The following is a 20,589-nucleotide window of genomic DNA, read 5'->3' as shown; positions in this document are numbered from 1 at the left end:
TACAGTTACCACATTCCTGTGTCTGTTAGTGTGAACTCATTGTTTTTGCATTAGTTAGGAGATGGGCCTTGCCCTATCCACTCACTACTTATATAAAATAATTTACATAGGATAGGAAAACCAGGACAGAAGGTCAGAGGTTAACCATATTTATTTATTTTTAATTTTTATTTTATTTAGAGATACAGCACTGAAACAGGCCCTTCGCTCCACCGAGTCTGTGCCGACCAAGAACCACCCATTTTATACTAACCCTACAGTAATCCCATATTCCCTACCACATACCTACACTAGGGGCAATTTATAATGGCCAATTTACCTATCACCTGCAAGTCTTTGGCGGTGGGAGGAAACCGGAGCACCCGGCGAAAACCCACACGGTCACAGGGAGAACTTGCAGTACCCAGAATTGAACCCGGGTCCCTGGAGCTGTGAGGCTGCGGTGCTAACCACTGCGCCACTGTGCCGCCCAATGTATCCTAACACATTGCAGTAGTGAGTGGGTAGGGCAAGGCCTGTCTCTTAATTAATGCTAAAACAATGAGTTCACAATAACAGACACAGGAATGTGGCAGCTGTATGTGAAAACTGTCAATCTCAACACCTCTCCTGCACAAAAGGTGAATTTGAATATACAGCAGTTGTGTGGAGCGACTGAGGAAGCCAGGATTGTTCTCCTTAAAGCACAGACAGGTAAGGGGAGATTTAATACAGATGTTCAAAATCATGAAGGGTTTTGACACAGTAAATAAGGAGAAACTGTTTACACCTGCAGGAAGGTCAGTAACCAGAGACACAGAAGGTAGTTGGCAAAACAACCAGATGGGAGAAGAGAATTTGTTACAGTGAGCTGTTACGATCTGGAATACTTTTCCTGAAAGGGCAGTAGAAGCAGATTCAATAGTAACTTTCAAAAAGGAATTGGATAAATAGTTGAAAAGAAAAAATCTGTAGGACTCTGGGGAAAGAGCAGGAGAGTGGGACTAATTAGATAGCTCTTTCAATGAGGTGGCATAGTCACGATGGGCCAAATGGCCTCCTGCTGCGCTGTAAGATTCTATGTTTCTACCTAGGAGAGATCAGCTGAGTGACTGCTCAGCTGGGGAATGATGTATTAAATGTGGAGAGGAGTGTCAAAGGAGAAGAGGAAATATTTTACACAACTGGGTGAAATATAATAAAATAAAGGAAATAGTTTGGTGATAATCCGACTATAGCATAAACAGTGATCGGAACTCAGTGTGAGGGTGCGGGCGAGGTGGAAGGGTGAAACATTATAATAACTTTATGCATCACGCACAGGTAATTTGTTCCACCTATTCCCCAGAGGTTTTAAAAAACTGACCTGAAGACACTGATGAACTGTGTGGTCATCAGGTGTGGCCGTAGATGTTTGACCTCAGCAACATTTCCCAGCAGTCCCAGCATGTTCCGGTGTAATTCTTGCTTTCCTTGGAATTCCTAGGATTAAGGGAGGATAAAGATTTGATGGAAGCGAAAAGAAAAATAGGATACAGAGTACGGATAATGAGTGTTCAGGGGAACTCTAACCTACTCCCACATCCTCCACCAATCCCAGCTGGGGTCTAACATCCGGCACCAATCACAGCTGGGGTCGAACATCCGGCACCAATTCCAGCTGGGGTCGAACATTCGGCACCAATCACAGCTGGGGTCGAACATCCGGCACCAATCACAACTGGGGTGGAATATTCGGCACCAATCACAGCTGGGGTCGAACATCCGGCACCAATCACAGCTGGGGTGGAACATCCGGCACCAATCACAGCTGGGGTGGAACATCCGGCACCAATCACAGCTGGGCTCCCACATGCTGCATCAGCCACAGCTGGGATCCTATAGCCAATCACAGCTGGGATCCTATAGCCAATCACAGCTGGGATCCTATAGCCAATCACAGCTGGGCTCCCAAAGCCAATCACAGCTGGGCTCCCAAAGCCAATCACAGCTGGGCTCCCAAAGCCAATCACAGCTGGGCTTCCACATCCTGCTCCAATTACAGATGGGCTCCAACAGTTTGCAGGTAAATGAAATTGTATAAGACACCACCACCACCAGAGGCGCAAGGGGAGAGCCAACTGTGCAACAGCCCCAACAAACAAATTTCTCTGCAGCACCTGTGGAAGAGCCTGTCACTCCAGAATTGGCCTTTATAGCCACTCCAGGCGCTGCTTCACAAACCACTGACCACCTCCAGGCGCGTATCCATTGTCTCTCGAGATAAGGAGGCCCAAAAGAAAAAGAATAAGACACCACCAGTCACATCCGTCTATCCAACTAACTGTGATACCAGCCATGACAAAACCGAGAGACAATTAAATGAATTTTCTTTCCTAAATGCATATTGCATACATAAGAGGAGAGGCGGTGGCATAGTGGTAATGGCACTGGATTAGTAATCCAGAGGCCCAGCTGGGACATGGGTTCGAATCCCACCACGGCAGATGATGAAATGAATTCAATTAATAAATCTGGAATTAAAAAGCTAGTCTAATGATGGCCATGAAACCATTGTCGGTTGTTATAAAAACCCATCTGGTTCACTAATTCCCTTTAGGGAAGGAAAACCGCCGTCCTTACCTGGTCTGGCCTACATGTGACTCCAGACCTACACCAATGTGATTGACTCTGAAATGGCCTAGCAAGCCACTCAGTTCAAGGGCAATTAGGGATGGGCAATAAATGCTGGCCTAGCCAGTGACGCCCACATCCCAGGAACAAATATTTTAAAAAAAAGCAGGGACACATGCTCAGAATATAAACTTACATTCAAACACTCAAGGAACAGCTTCATTCCATTGCAGTTTAGGAACATCTCACAGTTATCGGGAGTCTCGTCTGTAATATTCCACAGCGGAGTCTCGTCTGTAATATTCCACAGCGCACTCCATGAAAACTCCATAACCTGGTCGCACTGCCCAGACAAAGAAAGAAGGGGACAGAGGATATGGTAGAAATGTTTCTCACTCAAGTTCTAGCTCACAGATGCCCTGAACAATGCGTTAGATGGACCAGTATACAGCAGAAATTAAAGAAAAATACTGCGGCTGCTGGAAATCTTCAATTAAAAACTATTGGAAACAGCGCACAGGTCAAGCAGCATCTAAGGAGAGAGAAATAGAATTAATGTTTCAGGCCGGCGACCTTTCATCAGAACTATTGATGAAACGTTAACTGTTTTTCTCTCTCTACAGATGCTACCAGACCTGGTTCCAGCATTTTCAACTTTTAGGACAGGAGCAAACAGGTTATTCACAATTTGAGTACTGGACTTGGGAGATGAAAGCAAAATAAGTTCATAGAAAAACACACAGGAAACCGTCATTTTGCCCCCAGATTTCTCCAGAACTTGTGACTGAGTACCATGCCAAAGTGGCACGTGCTCCTGGACAGTAAGTGTCAACTGTGGGGAGGGGATAATAGCTGAGCCTCCTCGTCTTCATCCAAAGTTTGCCCCAAAATGTGTATTTTTCAGCAGGAATCAGGAGTAGGGATGCCGGACAATTTTCTATCCAGTTCTCACCAGCTCTGGATCAACTGCAGCATTTGAACTACTGGTCCTGGCTCAGGTCAGCTAGCGCCATGCAACCTGAGAAACAAACTTGTGGTTTTCTGGTCTGCCTGGCTTACAGCTGAGTTCAATGTGCCTTCACCCATGAGGCCAGTGCTAGGTAATCCATCCACACTCACTATCTGTGCTGACAGGTGAAGAACAGTTACTTGGAGTGAAATACTGGTGGACTGGCAGTGCCCACAGAACCCCAGGTTAATTGCCAGGACCTTCTGGAGAGAAGGTGGGAACACAGCGGGGAGAAGGCGCAGAACTTTCAGCTGTGGCTCAGTGGGTAGCTCTCTCTCACCTGCGAGTCAGATGGTTGTGGCTGCAAGCCCCACTCCACAGACAAAAGCCAGGCTGATACTTCAGTGCGGTACTGAGGGAGCGCCGCACTGTTGGAGGTACCATTTTTTGGATGAAGTGTTAAACCGAGATGGACATTAAAAAAATTCCATGCCCACTATCGTGAAGAAGAGCAAGGGGGTTCTACCCAGTGTCCTGGACAATATTGACCCCTCAACCAACATCACATAAACAGATTATCTGGTTGTAAACTGTTTGTGGGACCTTGCTGTGCGCAAATTGATGGCTGCATTTCCTACATTACAACAGTGGTTATGCTTCATAAGTACTTCATTATCTGTAAAGCATTTTGAGACATACTGAGGTCTTGAAAGCAGCTATATAAATGCAAGTTCTTTCTTTTCTTTTACTTACCACTTTGTCCGCCAATTTTTTCTGTATCAACTTCAACATTGTCTGGAACAAGACACAGATTAAAACAGGTCAACAGCATAGTCTGGAAGGCACATCTACACACGTGCATCTTACTCGATTGAGAAGCAGGTATTATTGCAGATGTTCTACAATGAAACCCACCACCCACGTCCTCCCACACCCCAACTGTTCAACAGGTTTGACCACTGGGAGCAGAGATTGGAATTTAGCAAATGTAACACCGCTATTCAAGAAAGGAGGGAGAGAGAAAACAGGGATGTGCAGGCCAATTAGCCTGACATCAGTCATCGGGAAAGTGTTGGAATCTGTTATAAAGGAAGTATTAACAATGTACTGAGAAAATCATAGCATGATCAGACAAAGTTAACATGGTTTTACAAAAGGAAAACTGTGTTTGACAAAGTTATTAGAGCTTTTTCAGAATTTAACTAGCAGGGTGGATAAAGAGAAACCAGTAGATGTAGTATACTTGGATTTCCAAAAGGCATTCGATAAGGTGCCACACAAAAGGTTAATAGGCAAGATAAGGGCTCATGGTGTTAGGGGTATTGGATAGAGGATTGGCTAACCAACAGAAGACAGAGAGTTGGGATAAATAGGTCCTTTTCTGGTTGGCAAGATGTAACTAGTGGGGTGCCGCAGGGTTCAGTCCTCGGGCCCCAACTATTTACAATCTATATTAATGACTTGGATGCAGGGATAGAAGGTACTATAGCCAAATTTGCAGATGATGCTAAAATAGGTGGGATAGTACGTTGCAATAAAGAAATAAGAAATTTACAAATGGATATGGATAGGTTAGGTGAATGGGCCAAAATTTGGCAGATGGAGTTTAACGTGGATAAGTGTGAGGTTATCCATTTTGGTGAAAGACTAGAAAGGCAAATTATTATCTAAATGGAGAGAAACTTCACAGTGCTTCGGTGCAGAGGGATCTGGGTGTCCCCGTGCATGAATCGCAGAAAACTAGTATGCAGGTACAGCAGGTAATAAGGAAGGCAAATGGAATTTTTGCAGTTATTGTTAAAGGAATAGAGTATAAAAGTAGGGAAATGTTGCTGCAACTATACAAGGCATTAATGAGACCGCACCTGGAGTATTGCGTACAGTTTTGGTCCCCTTACTTGAGGAGGGATGTAGTTACATTGGAGGCAGTTCAGAGGAGGTTCACTAGATTGATTCCAGAGATGAGGGGTTTGTCTTATGAAGAGAGATTGAGCAGTTTAGGCCTTTACTCTTTAGAGTTTAGAAGAATGAGAGGAGATCTAATTGAGGTCTATAAGGTGATTAAGGGGATTGACAAAGTAGACATAGAGAGGATGTTTCCTCTGGTGGGGCAATATAGAACGAGAGGTCATAGTTTTAGAATAAAGAGTAGCAGATTTAAAACCGAGATGAGGAGAAATTACTTCTCTCAAAGGGTTGTGAGTCTGTGGAATTCACTACCTCAGAGTGCGGTGGATACCGGGACATTGAGAGTAAATTTGAGGAGGAGATAGACAGATTTTTAATTAGTAATGGGTTGAAGGGTTATGAAGAATGGGCAGGAAAGTGGAGTTGAGGCCAAGATGAGATCAGCCATGATCGTATTGAATGGTGGAGCAGGCTTGAGGGGCTGAATTTCCTACTCCTGCTCCTAGTTCTTATGCAATATATTAGCATGGATAGAGGATTGGTTAACAGATGGGAATAGGTATAAATGGGGCAGGCTGTAACTAGTGCAGTGCCGCAAGGATCAGTGCTGGGGCCTCAGCTATTTACAATCTATATTAATGATTGAGGCGAAGAGACAGAGAGTAATGTATCTAAGTTTGCTGATGATACAAAGGTAAGTGGAAATGTAAGCTGTGAGGAGGACACAGAGAGGCTGCAAAGAGATACAGATAGGTTAAGTCAGTGGGCAACAAGGTGGCAGATGGAGTATAATGTGGGGAAGTGTGAGGTTATTCATTTGGTTGTAATAATAGATGAGCAGACTATTTTTAAAAGGTGTGAAACTTGTAAATGGTTCAGAGAGACTTGGGTGTGCTTGTACAAGGTACATAACATGTTCACATGCAGGTACAGCAAGCAATTAGAAGGCAGATGGCATGTTGACCTTTATTGTTAGGGGATTGGAGTACAAGAATAAAGGAGTCTTGCTACAATTGTTCAGGGCTTTGGTCTCCATATATAAGGAAGGATATATCTGCATTGGAGGCAGTACAAAGAAGATTCACTAGATTGGTTCCTGGGATGAGAGTAAATAGGGCCTATATTCTCTGGAGTTTAGAAGAATGAAAGGTGATTTCATTGAAACTTACAAGATTCTGAAGGGACTTGACAGGGTAGACACTGAGAGATTGCTTGCACTGGCTGGGGAAATCTAAAACACGGAGCACAGTCTCAGGATAAGGAGCTGATCATTTAGGACTGAGATGAGGAGAAATTTCTTCACTCAAAGCATTGCAAACCTTTGGAACTCTCTACCCCAGAGGGTAGCGGATGCTCCAGTGTTGAATATATTTAAGGCTGTGATAGACAGATTTTTGATCTACAAGGGAATCAAGGGTTATTGGGGGCAGGCAGGAAAGTGGAGTTCAGACTACAATCAGATCAGCCATGATCTTATTAAACAGCAGAGCAGGTTCGAGCAGCCAAATGGCCTGTTCCTATTTCTTATGTTATAATTACTACTCAAAAGCTTGTGGGTAAAGGACAGGCTGCAGAAAACAATGGAAAGCTGCTTCAAAGGAGGCTGATCCCTTGCGAGTGAGTTATGAGAAAAGTCTTAAGAAGCTTTTAGCTATTTTGCCGAACAAACAGATAAAAAGAAAGGTAAGATAAGACCAGCAGGGCCATTCACACTCGCTCTCTCCATTAGGTCCTACGATCTCAAGTACCAACTGTTAGCAGAGGCAACTAAGAGGTGACCTGGTAGAAGTATATAAGATAGTAAAGCATGTGGAAAACTAGACTGTGACTGAAGGATAAGGGGACACAGGTTCAAAGTAGTAAAAGGCAAATGTAGGATTGATGTCAGGAGGTTTGTCGCATGAAGAATGATCAACATGTGGAGGGTAGGCGAGGGAGCACAAAAAATCTTGGAGTCGTTTCAGAAACAGTTCGATGATGTGTAGTTTTTCAGGATGGATGAGCTAGAATTGGCAAAGTTAACTTTCTCGTCCTGGTCAAGGATGTGAGCTTCATCTCACACCAGGATCTTGAGCACAACATTCAGGCTGATATTCCCAGTGTAGTACTCAGGGAGCTATGCACTGTCAGAGGTACCATCTTTTGGATGAGATGTTAAAGCGAGGCTGCTTCTGCCCTCTCAGGTGGAAGTAAAATATCCTGTGGCAGTTTTGGAAGAAGAGCAGGGGAGTTATCCCAGTGTACTTGTCAAAGTTTAACCTTCAATCAATATTATTAAAACAGATTATCCGGACATTATGCTATTGCTGTTTGTGTGAGCTTGCTGTGTGCAAATTGGCTGCGGTGTTTCCTACAGTAAAACAGTGACTATATTTCAAAAGGTTCTTCATTGGCTTTAGAATCATAGAATGGTTACAGCACAGGAGGCCATTCAGCCCATCATGTCTGTGCCAGCTCTCTGTAACAGCAACTGACCTAGTCCCACTCCTTTGCCTTTCCCCCAAAGCCCTGAAAATATTTTCTCTTCAGATAATTATCCAATTCCCTTTTGAAAGCCACGATTGAATCTGTCTCCACCATACTCTCAGGCAGTGCATTCCAGATCCTAAACACTCGCTGCATAAAAGAGATTTTCCTCGTGTCGCCTTTTGTTCTTTTGCTATTCACCTTAAATTGGTGTCCTCTGGTTCTCGATGCTTCTGCCAATGGGAACAGTTTCTTCCTATCTACTCTGTCCAGACCCATGATTTTGAACACCTCTATCAAATCTCCTCTCAACTTTCTCTTCTCTAAGGAGAACAGGCCCAGCTTCTCCAATCAATCCATGTAACTGAAATTCCTCATCCCTGGAACCAATCTCAAAAATCTTTTCTGCACCCTCTCTAAAGCCTTCACGTCCTTCCTAAAGTGAGATGTCCAGAATTGGACACAATACAGGGAGGTTCTGAGGTTGTGACAGGCTCTATATAACGAGTCGTTTGGTCGTACAGAACTTGAGTATTGCTGAAAATAGAGACATGTTGTCGAAGCTTTTCGTCTTGCACTCATCAGGACAATTCGCAAGAATAACAATGTAAGGGAAAACAACGACTTTATACTGTATGAGAAGATTGGTAGAGGCGTTGCCATGGAGAATGCACCAGTTTACGGTGACTGACAGTTAACTGCCAAGCTTGGTTTGAAATTTAAACCAGACAGCTTGACTCTGATTGGTCAAGGCATTGCCCTGAGGAATGAACCATCGAATGGCTGTCACTTATTTTGTTTAGCCGAAACAGTCGCAATGTTTGCACCAGTTCTTTCTGTCTGCAAAGAACAGGGCCCCGTGTATTAATAATATAGCTTCCAGTATGTGCAAATGCGAGCCCTACTGACAATTTTAAATTGGTTGGCAGCGTAATTCTTAGCACACTGAGGATCATTTAGCAAATGTTGTCCAATCGCGGAATCATGTCTAATGTTGGACACTGCATTTTGAGTTTTGCAAGCACAGGCTGGTTGGGTACGACCTGTACCTTGCCCTTTGCGAACAGCTGAAGGGACATGTTGTTTGATATGATCCACCAGTCTTTGGGAAGTACGGCCTATATACCAAGCATCACACTGGCATTGAAATTCATATATCACATTACTCATTTGTGTGATAAGCAGGCCGTCGTTTTGGTTCAACAGCAGCATCCTGTTAGTGGCGTTCTGCTTGGAGCATGTTACAATAACAATGATACAATAGCACAGTGTTCTGCCCAGTTCTAAACATCACCATACTTACTGTGACAAATCCCATTTTCCCGACTGCTTCCTTGTGATCATTGTCAACTTGACAGACTAGTGCATTGCAAAGATGCACCGCTATGCGCTGGATCGACTCATCCTGCCGTGTCTGGTTGAGGATACTTAGAAGCAGCTCATTGACCCGCCGGTACTGGAACTCCAGCTCCTCGGGAATACTGAAGTTACAGAGTGTCAAACAGCAGTTCCGTTGCACCTGTGTTGCCAGGACGGAACCAAGGGTGAGAGTCAGGAGGAGTATTACTGAGCACACAGTAAAAAATCAAATGCTGAGGAGATGGTCAGTGTTAGAGGAAGGGTGGGAATGAAGGGAGGGGGTGGGGGGGGAGGGGGGAGTGAAGAGGGGAGAGAGTGAGGGATGAGAGAGAGAGAGTGAGGGATGAAGAGGGAAGAGTGAGGAGGGGTGAGAGTGAGGGATGAGAAGGAGGGGAGAGAGTGAGGGATGAGAGAGAGAGAGTGAGGGATGAAGAGGGAAGAGTGAGGAGGGGTGAGAGTGAGGGAAGAGTGAGGAGGGGTGAGAGTGAGGGAAGAGTGAGGAGGGGTGAGAGTGAGGGATGAGAAGGAGGGGAGAGAGTGAGGGATGAGAGAGGAGGGGAGAGAGTGAGGGATGAGAGAGGAGGGGAGAGAGTGAGGGATGAGAAGGAGGGGAGAGAGTGAGGGATGAGAAGGAGGGGAGAGAGTGAGGGATGAGAAGGAGGGGAGAGAGTGAGGGATGAGAAGGAGGGGAGAGAGTGAGGGATGAGAAGGAGGGGAGAGAGTGAGGGATGAGAAGGAGGGGAGAGAGTGAGGGATGAGAAGGAGGGGAGAGAGTGAGGGATGAGAAGGAGGGGAGAGAGTGAGGGATGAGAAGGAGGGGAGAGAGTGAGGGATGAGAAGGAGGGGAGAGAGTGAGGGATGAGAAGGAGGGGAGAGAGTGAGGGATGAGAGTGAGGGATGAGAGGGAGGGGAGAGAGTGAGGGGAGAGAGTGAGGGGAGAGAGGGAGGGGAGAGAGGGAGGGGAGAGAGGGAGGGGAGAGAAGGAGGGGAGAGAGTGAGGGATGAGAGTGAGGGATGAGAGGGAGGGGAGAGAGTGAGGGGAGAGAGTGAGGGGAGAGAGTGAGGGATGAGAGTGAGGGATGAGAGTGAGGGATGAGAGGGAGGGGAGAGAGGGAGGGGAGAGAGGGAGGGGAGAGAGGGAGGGGAGAGAGGGAGGGATGAGAGGGAGGGGAGAGAGGGAGGGGAGAGAGGGAGGGGAGAGAGGGAGGGGAGAGAGGGAGGGGAGAGAGGGAGGGGAGAGAGGGAGGGGAGAGAGGGAGGGGAGAGAGGGAGGGGAGAGAGGGAGGGGAGAGAGGGAGGGGAGAGAGGGAGGGGAGAGAGGGAGGGATGAGAGGGAGGGATGAGAGGGAGGGATGAGAGGGAGGGGAGAGAGGGAGGGGAGAGAGGGAGGGGAGAGAGGGAGGGGAGAGAGGGAGGGGAGAGAGGGAGGGATGAGAGGGAGGGGAGAGAGGGAGGGGAGAGAGGGAGGGGAGAGAGGGAGGGGAGAGAGGGAGGGGAGAGAGGGAGGGGAGAGAGGGAGGGGAGAGAGGGAGGGGAGAGAGGGAGGGGAGAGAGGGAGGGGAGAGAGGGAGGGGAGAGAGGGAGGGGAGAGAGGGAGGGGAGAGAGGGAGGGGAGAGAGGGAGGGGAGAGAGGGAGGGGAGAGAGGGAGGGGAGAGAGGGAGGGGAGAGAGGGAGGGGAGAGAGGGAGGGGAGAGAGGGAGGGATGAGAGGGAGGGGAGAGAGGGAGGGGAGAGAGGGAGGGGAGAGAGGGGGGGGAGAGAGGGGGGGGAGAGAGGGGGGGGAGAGAGGGGGGGGAGAGAGGGGGGGGAGAGAGGGGGGGGAGAGAGGGGGGGGAGAGAGGGGGGGGAGAGAGGGGGGGGAGAGAGCGGGGGGGAGAGAGCGGGGGGGAGAGAGCGGGGGGGAGAGAGCGGGGGGGAGAGAGCGGGGGGGAGAGAGCGGGGGGGAGAGAGCGGGGGGGAGAGAGCGGGGGGGAGAGAGCGGGGGGGAGAGAGCGGGGGGGAGAGAGCGGGGGGGAGAGAGCGGGGGGGAGAGAGCGGGGGGGAGAGAGCGGGGGGGAGAGAGCGGGGGGGAGAGAGCGGGGGGGAGAGAGCGGGGGGGAGAGAGCGGGGGGGAGAGAGCGGGGGGGAGAGAGCGGGGGGGAGAGAGCGGGGGGGAGAGAGCGGGGGGGAGAGAGCGGGGGGGAGAGAGCGGGGGGGAGAGAGCGGGGGGGAGAGAGCGGGGGGGAGAGAGCGGGGGGGAGAGAGCGGGGGGGAGAGAGCGGGGGGGAGAGAGCGGGGGGGAGAGAGCGGGGGGGAGAGAGCGGGGGGAGAGAGCGGGGGGGAGAGAGCGGGGCGGAGAGAGCGGGGCGGAGAGAGCGGGGCGGAGAGAGCGGGGCGGAGAGAGCGGGGGGGAGAGAGCGGGGGGGAGAGAGCGGGGGGGAGAGAGCGGGGGGGAGAGAGCGGGGGGGAGAGAGCGGGGGGAGAGAGCGGGGGGAGAGAGCGGGGGGAGAGAGCGGGGGGAGAGAGCGGGGGGAGAGAGCGGGGGGAGAGAGCGGGGGGAGAGAGCGGGGGGAGAGAGCGGGGGGAGAGAGCGGGGGGAGAGAGCGGGGGGAGAGAGGGGGGGGAGAGAGGGGGGGGAGAGAGGGGGGGGAGAGAGGGGGGGGAGAGAGGGGGGGGAGAGAGGGGGGGGAGAGAGGGGGGGGAGAGAGGGAGGGGAGAGAGGGAGGGGAGAGAGGGAGGGGAGAGAGGGAGGGGAGAGAGGGAGGGGAGAGAGGGAGGGGAGAGAGGGAGGGGAGAGAGGGAGGGGAGAGAAGGAGGGGAGAGAGTGAGGGATGAGAAGGAGGGGAGAGAGTGAGGGATGAGAAGGAGGGGAGAGAGTGAGGGATGAGGAGGGGAGAGAGTGAGGGATGAGGAGGGGAGAGAGTGAGGGATGAGGAGGGGAGAGAGTGAGGGATGAGGAGGGGAGAGAGTGAGGGATGAGGAGGGGAGAGAGTGAGGGATGAGGAGGGGAGAGAGTGAGGGATGAGGAGGGGAGAGAGTGAGGGATGAGGAGGGGAGAGAGTGAGGGATGAGGAGGGGAGAGAGTGAGGCAGGGAGTGAGGGGAGAGAGTGAGGCAGGGAGTGAGGGGAGAGAGTGAGGCAGGGAGTGAGGGGGAAGAGGGAAGGGAGTGAGGGATGAGGAGGGGAGACAGTGAGGGATGAGGGGAGAGAGTGAGGGTGGGAGTGAGGGGTGACGACAGGAGTGAGTGAGGAATGAGGAGGGGAGGGAGTGAGGAATGAGGAGGGGAGGGAGTGAGGGGGAGGAGGGGAGGGAGTGAAAGGGAGGAGGGGAGGGAGCGAGGGGGAGGAGGGGAGGGAGCGAGGGGGAGGAGGGGAGGGAGCGAGGGGGAGGAGGGGAGGGAGTGAGGAATGAGGAGGGGAGGGAGTGAGGAATGAGGAGGGGAGGGAGTGAGGAATGAGGAGGGGAGGGAGTGAGGAATGAGGAGGGGAGGGAGTGAAAGGGAGGAGGGGAGGGAGTGAGGGGGAGGAGGGGAGGGAGTGAGGAATGAGGAGGGGAGGGAGTGAGGAATGAGGAGGGGAGGGAGTGAAAGGGAGGAGGGGAGGGAGTGAGGGGGAGGAGGGGAGGGAGCGAGGGGGAGGAGGGGAGGGAGCGAGGGGGAGGAGGGGAGGGAGCGAGGGGGAGGAGGGGAGGGAGCGAGGGGGAGGAGGGGAGGGAGCGAGGGGGAGGAGGGGAGGGAGTGAGGGGGAGGAGGAGGCCAGTATTCGAGGGTGTGAGGCAAGAGATTACTCATGTAGGGTAATCAGGTTTTCAGGGAACTGACACAAGGATGGTGATTTTGAAATTAAGATGTGTTATGATGATGCTCACAGAGGACATGATGTTGGGATGTAGCTGAGGATACTGACTGCAGCTTGAATCAACTGAAGCTGGTGGGGGAAGGAGCAGGGAAAGGGGTTGAGGCACAGATGCCACTAGGAGAGTGTCACAGCGGCCACCAATGTGCTGTATACTTCCTGTATAAATCTTCAGCAACTGATAAACTAAACATGTAAGTGTATTTATTCTGAACAGAGTAGTGATATCTGGCCTTTAAAAACCAAACTGTTCAAGTGGACCACGGTTAAATAAAGGTAGACACTTATGGGTTGAATGGGTATATTCGTACCGTCACCTCCTGGTAGGACTCCATACCATTCAGCACCACCTGAATGACTTGCCGGCGGAGTTTGATGCTCTGCTCGTGCCGGTAGTCCGAGCCAGTCAGGTAGAAAAGAGCCGCACTGCCTGTCACCTGAACACTTTTGTCAAATTTGTGATACTTCAGTGCGGAGATCACCAGCTACAACGAAGAAACAGGAAAGATTTTTAAACAAATGTGGTCCCCTTCTCTCTATTTTATCAACAACACTGAGGTCAGCAAATCTTGAAATGCTCCTTTCTGCAAATAATCATCCCTTTACTGTCTTCCTCTCTACACCACATCTGTATTAAGATCAGATTATCACTGTAGTCTCCCACAATTTGTTTGCTAACCTTTGAGGGTTGGAAAGAAACTTCGTAAAGTTTTTCTCCCCCCTAAGTTGAAGTAAGGTAGTTTCTCCGATCCTGTGTCTCTCCCAGGTGATAGCTTGACTGTGTTAGGGCTGGGGGTTAGGGGTGTGCATGCATCTGTGATCATGCTGGCACAGGATAGGGTGATGGACCAGCTGCTCTTTTCCTGTCCTTTTCCTCCAACTCTAACTCATTCTTTCCTTGAATTTAAAACTCCTGGAACACATTACCTTCCTCAGTCTCCCCTCCCTCCTGTATCCAAAATCAATAACTTGCAGTTATATTAAAGCGTGGCTACCCGACCCGAACCCGACCAGACTCGATGACATGTGTCGGGTTCGGGTCGGGTCTCTCTTCCAGGTCCAGCATTTGGGTTCAGGTCGGGTCGGACTGGACGTGGACAGTGCTGCCTTGCTCCGGGAAGTAATCTTCAAATGAACATTCAAGACATCAAGGTGGGAAACATACAGTCCGGACTCCGCACTCTGCAGTAAACCCTGGCTACCCGACTAAACCAACTACATGTGTCGGGTTAGGGTCAGGTTGGGCATTTAAAGAAATTAAAGGACTTGGGTTGGGGTCGGATTTGCTGCTGTCGGGTTGGGCCGAGGTTGGGGTCGGGTTTGTTGTTGTCGGGTTGGGCCCGGGTCGGGTTTTAATTTTATTCCTGAGCCAGGCTTTAATTTATATAGTGCCTTTAACATAGTAAAACATCCCAAGGTGCTTCACAACACTATTATCAAATAAAATTGGACATACAAGGCTATATTAGGACAGGTGATGAAAAACTTGGTTAAAGAGTGGTTTTAAGGAGTGCCATAAAGGAGGAGAAGAGGAGGGAATTCCAGAACATCCTATAACAGATTTAAATTTAATTCAGTTTTTTAAAATTTGCTTCATTCTTTCTGAGATGAACCCATATATCTTCAGGTCAACATTCTTCAGCATCTGGAAGCCACTTTCCACTCAAGTTAAATCACAGGATGCTAAAAGCTTTGCTGGGTGTCACCTAATCACTACTTCCCGAATCACCATGCCTCTTTTCAAGCTTTGATGCGGTCACAAACCTGGGTTCCTCAGTTTAAAAAAAATATTATTTTGGAAGATTGCAAAGCCCGTTTTGTGCGTAGGATTTGCTCGGGTCCTTCCAGAACACTAATTACATCATCTTCCCTTTACAACATCAGGCTGTTTCTAGTTTTTTTGAAGGGGGAGGGGAGTTTTTTTTACTTCATCAGACCAACTTTCTCCTTGCAACCAGCTTGTGTTTTTACTGAAAACTCTCCAGAAGGAATATTGGCTTACTTAAGGAAGTTCTAACAAAGAAATTATAGATTGTTATGCTCAGAGGCCAAATTTCTTGCTATTTGCAAAAAACAGCTGCAATTCTGTATAGGGCAATGTCATTCTACCCTGAATGTACTGTGTGAAGGGAAGATCCCTGGTGCTGAAAAGGGAAACGTCACAAAGTGGATCGAGTAACAAAGTTTAGTATCAGAGCAGGCTCGAGGGGCTGAATGGCCTACTCCTGCTCCCATTTCCTATCTCGCCTTTAGGAAGCAGTGATCTCTCTACATTCAACTATTATAGCAGGCTTCAGTACCATTCTAAAACTGTCATGCCCCAGTCAACTGGACTGAACCGTTGAACCTTACCTGTAGAGCACGCAATGGTTGGTCACACTGTTCGATCCGTGCAATATCGAAGAGGTGGTTTATAGCGCGTGAGGCAATCTCTGGTCGATATTCAGTGTAAGCTTCTATGGCATTCAGGATTTGATCCTCATTTGCTTCACCAGTTATCTAGCAACAGGAGCACAATTGGTAGCTCAGTCAGCAGATCAACAAAATAAAAACCCAAACTATGCACACAGGCTCTAAAATTCTCACTATGGTCCTCTTCTATCACTAAGCAATTATATTATTAAACACACATACGCATGTGCATGGGGACACACACACTCGCACTCACACACATGGTCCAGGGTTGCAGTTGTGATTGGAAGCCTGTGACCAGTGGTGTACCACAGGGATCGGTGCTGGGACCCTTGCTGTTTGTAATGTACATTAATGATTTAGAAGTGAATATAGGAGGTCTGATCAGTAAGTTTGCAGATGACATGAAAATTGGTGGTGTCGTAAATAGTGAGGAGGAAAGCCTTAGATTACAGGACGATATAGATGGGCTGGTAGGATGGGCAGAGCAGTGGCAAATGGGATTTAATCCTGAGAAGTGCGAGGTGATGCATTTTGGGAGCACTAACAAGGCAAGGGAAATATACAATGGATGGTAGGACCCTAGGAAGTACAGAGGGACCTTGGTGTACTTGTCCATAGATCACTGAAGGCAGCAGCACAGGTAGATAAGGTGGTTAGGAAGGCATATGGGATACTTGCCTTTATTAGCTGAGGCATAGAATATAAGAGCAGGGAGGTTATATGGAGCTGTACAAAACACTAGTTAGGCCACAGCTGGAGTACTGTGTACAGTTCTGGTTGCCACACTATAGGAAGGATGTGATTGCACTGGAGAGGGTCAGAGGAGATTCACCAGGATGTTGCCTGGGCTGGAGCATTTCAGCTATGAAGAGACACTGGATAGGCTAGGGTTGTTTTCCTTAGAGCAGAGGAGGCTGAGGGGGGACCTGATTGAGGTATACAAAATTATGAGGGGCACAGATAGGGTAGATAGGAAGATACTTTTTCCCTTACAGGAGGTGTCAATAACTGGGGGCATAGATTTAAGGTAAGGAGCAGGAGGTTTAGAGGGGATTTGAGGAAAAATGTTTTCAATGTGGTTGGAATCTGGAACGCACTGCCTGAGGGGGTGGTAGAGGCAGGAACCCTCACAACATTTAAGAAGTATTTAGATGAGCACTTGAAACGCCATAGCATACAAGGCTACGGGCCAAGTTCTGGAAAATGGGATTAGAATAGATAGGTGCTTGATGGCTGGCGCGGACATGGTGGGCCGAAGGGCTTGTTTCTGTGCGTATAACTCTATCACACGCATGGCAAAATGCACACACACACATGACAGATGCACGCATGCGCACTCGCACAGACATACACGCTTACAGGGACACACATATACACGTCCTAAGTGATCTTATAAGTGAGGAACGGCCAGCCTCACTTACCTTGTAGGCAGGAATATGAGTTAGATTACATAACGTGGTGTCAAACAGTCCCAGGAACTGAAAGGATCTCTTCAGTGCACGGAATGGTTCAATGCTGCTCTTCTGTGGCTCATTACTGAATACAAAAAGCAAGCATGAGGCATATTAATGGAGTAACTGGTCCAGAGCCCCATCACATCTCAGAGAAACATCTCCAGGCCTTCACATACAATAAAATACGTTGCGCCCTGTCATTAGTAGCAATGCCTTCAGCCATCTAGACCCTAAACTCTGGAATTCCCTCCCTAAAACTATATACATCTCTACTTCTTTCTCCTCCTTTAAGGTGCTCCTTCAAATCTACCTCTTTGACCCAGCTTTTGGGTCATTGGTCCTAATATCTCTTTCTTCGGCTTGGTGTCAATTTTTGTCTGATTATACTCCTGTGAAACACCTTGAGATGTTTTACTATGATAAAGGCGCTGTATAAATGCAAGTTCTTGTTGTTTTAAAGTCCCACAGAGAGATGGATGACCGATTAAAAGATGAATGTTGGCTGGGAAACTGGAAGAACTCCCCTGCTCTTCTTCCAATAGTATCATGAGATCTTCAACATCCATTTAAACCATTAAAACTGGGCCCTGGGTTTAACCCTGTATCTAAAGGACGGCATCTCTGTCAATAGAACAATCCTTCAGTACTGGACTGGAGCGTCAGCCTACATTATGCACTCACCTCCTGGAGTGGCCTTGAACCCATGACCTTCTGACTCAGAGGAGGGAGTCTTGTATAATAACACGACCTGTGACACTATTCAAAAAAGGACAAAAAGTTTGCCCAGTGCCTTGGACCAACATTTCTCCCTAAAGCAATGCCATCAAAAGCAGATCAACTGGTCATTCATCTCATTGGTGTTTGTGGGATCTGCCTGTGCATAAATTGGCCACTGTGCTTGATTACATAACAACACTTCAAAACAATTCATTGGCTGTGAAACATTCTGAAAACTTGGTAAGGCGCAAAATGAATGAAAGTCAAAGATTTGTAAGCAGCCCTGGAAAATAGGATCAGTAAAGGTACTTTGATGTTTAGATATTTGGCTAGGCCTCAGGCCTTACCTCGCAGGGCCCAGGGCCTCATCATGACATGAGATTGCAGAATTATCCAGCATCAAGTGCCCTGAGATGTCCAATGAGACGAGGTTTTTAAGGTTCTGTACGAAGGCAGTGAGGACTTTCCGAGTCAGCTTGAATTTGTAAAAACTGGAAGTTCTGTCACGGGAAATGTCCAAATGTCTGTGAAAGTAAAATACTTTTTACATATAGCGCAAGAGTGCAGCAGGATTTTGAGCTGGGTGTATTCAGATTGCATCAAAAACTACAGTAGATTTGGTTCATTCTCCCCCTAGCCTGTCCAAGCCAAGCTTTGGTCTACCTCACAGAATTCTCCTCGGTGTCCTGGCTAATATTTATCCCTTAACCAACATCACTAAAAGACAGATGATCTGGTCATTATCACAATGGTGTTTGTGGGACCTTGCTGTGTGAATATAGGCAGTTGTGATTCTCAGCATCACTATGTACCTATTGTCAATGTTACAATACAGGAATTCTGGAAAGCTTTGAGGTTGTGAAAGGCACCATACAAATTTAAGTCTTTCTTTCAAAACGTACACTTCATAAATCTGTAAACATCTATGTTGTAAATCCTGTCATGCTGAGCAGTAAATCCTCCTCTAGGGAGTGAGGAAACTCCCAGCAAAGGCAGGGATGCAGTGAAACTGGGTCTCCCTCACTTTCCTAGGGAATTATAGCACCAGATCAGCAGAAACCCTGTGGAATTCCAATGACATTGTCATCAGGAGCGAACTTGCACTGACTTGCATTCACCCTCGTGCTTGCTGACCTATGCTGGCTCCCAGTCTGGCAAAGTCTTGATTCTAAAATTCACATCCTTATTTTCAAATTCCTACATGGCCTTGCCTCTCCCCATCTCTGTAATCTCTTCCAGCTCTATGATCCTCTGAGATACCTGCGTTCCTCTAATATTGGCCTCTTGTGAAACCCAGATTTTAAATCACTCCACCATCAATGGCTGTGCCTTCAGCTGCTGAGGCCCTAAGCTCTGGAATTCCTTCCCTAAACCTCTCTACCTCTCTCTCTTCCTTTAAGATGTGCCATAAAACCTACCCCTTTGACCAATCTTTCGGTCACCTGACATAATATCTCCCTATGTAGCTCAGTGGCAAATTTTGTCTGGTTACACTCCTGTGAAGGACCTTGGGATGTTTTCCAATGTTAAAAGTGCTATTTAAATGCAAGTAGTTGCTGCTGAGACACGGTGGTGGGGGTGGGGGTGGGGCAGGTGTGGGGAAGGAGGAATTAACATTATGAACCTCGAGCTGCCACATGACCCTGACCTGGAAGCACGTACCCCCTACCTGAGGTTAGTGAGCTGCAGGAGGACCCAGATGTGCTCCTCGGAGAGATCCATGTTGTACAGCACCAATGACCCAAGCCGCTTCTGCCACTGCAGCAGGAACTGGATGTCATTCAGCTGGATCCCAGAGAGGTCGAGTGAACTGAGAGAGGTCAGCGGCCGCAGGAGCCGGTCCACATTCACTCCGTCGGTCAAGTGACCCAAGTTGAGGAAGCGGAGTCGGTGGAAGCCGGTGAAGGTGAAGTCTCTGACAAGGACCTGCCGTGTGGGGTTCACCAGGCTTTCGTTGTCCCCCTCGCAGCCACCTGGGTTCTCCTCCTCATAAAAAATGTTCTTGCAACCAAACAGGCTGAGGGAAACCAAGGTGCTGCGGAAGTTATTCAGAGTCTGCAGGCTCTTGGCCGAAAGCTTCTCGCAGTTAACTAGGCGCAGCTCAACCAGATCCTGAAGAACAAGCAGAATTGGTAGTCACCATGGAAACAAAGTCAACGGGCAGTGAGTTACCAAGCAATAAGACACATTATGATATCTGACCTTATAACTTCTAAACACCAAAGTACTGTGGTGTAGTGCTTATGTTATTGAACTAGTAATTCAGAGACTGAGAGTTCAAATCCAGGGGGCAGTTTGAGAATCTGAATTCAGTTTAAAAGGAAATCTGGAAATAAAAAGCTGGGATCAGTAAAAGTGACCACGACGCTGTGGGATTGTCATAAAAATGTCCTTTAGGGAAGGAAACCTGCCGTCCTTATCCAGTTTGGGCTGATATGTGACTCCAGTCCCACACTAAAATGGTAGCCTCTTAACTGCACTCAGAAGTGGTCTCTCGTACGCTACTCAGTTTAGGGCAGCTAGAGATGGGCAATAAATGCCAGCGAGGCTTGTGTCCTGAAAATAACTTAAAAATAGAACTGGTCACAAAGCTCGATTAAAACCACTTGCCAATGTATTTATAGAGTTGTCTCATATTTAATGTTGTCAGAATATTTTACTCTTTCCACGTGATTTTACCAGCAACAGGAGTGGTATACACTGAAATCTTTCTGAAGTTCTTCCCCATCTTTTTGTTGAATATTTGTCTCAGTACTGGAAGGATATAGAAGCACTGGAGAATGTGCAGAAAAGATTGACAAGGATAGACCAGAATTAAGAGGATGCAACTATTAGCAAAGTTTAAGCAGGCTGGGGTTCATTTCTCTAAAAAAGACTAAGAGGAGAATCTGAGAG

The 20,589-nt window shown here is 48.3% G+C and overlaps 1 protein-coding gene across 3 annotated transcripts in view; it reads right to left on the bottom strand.

The window, feature by feature from the left end:
• The window catches only part of zer1 (zyg-11 related, cell cycle regulator), a 35,454-nt gene that overhangs the window by 9,634 nt on the left and 5,231 nt on the right, over positions 1–20,589 (bottom strand). For all 3 annotated transcript variants that reach the window (XM_068012105.1, XM_068012107.1, XM_068012108.1), the window contains exons 4-12: positions 19,364–19,806; positions 18,042–18,218; positions 16,945–17,059; positions 15,461–15,607; positions 13,420–13,593; positions 9,219–9,434; positions 4,295–4,336; positions 2,789–2,935; positions 1,346–1,461 (exon numbers count right to left, since the gene is read on the bottom strand). In XM_068012105.1, coding sequence (XP_067868206.1) covers positions 1,346–1,461; positions 2,789–2,935; positions 4,295–4,336; positions 9,219–9,434; positions 13,420–13,593; positions 15,461–15,607; positions 16,945–17,059; positions 18,042–18,218; positions 19,364–19,806 — 1,577 coding nt within the window. The remainder of the gene's footprint in view (positions 1–1,345; positions 1,462–2,788; positions 2,936–4,294; positions 4,337–9,218; positions 9,435–13,419; positions 13,594–15,460; positions 15,608–16,944; positions 17,060–18,041; positions 18,219–19,363; positions 19,807–20,589) is intronic.

This window comes from Heterodontus francisci, chromosome 32 (assembly GCF_036365525.1).
Source record: "Heterodontus francisci isolate sHetFra1 chromosome 32, sHetFra1.hap1, whole genome shotgun sequence".
Lineage (NCBI taxonomy): Eukaryota > Metazoa > Chordata > Chondrichthyes > Heterodontiformes > Heterodontidae > Heterodontus > Heterodontus francisci.
This window is presented reverse-complemented; position numbering and strand designations above follow the sequence as displayed.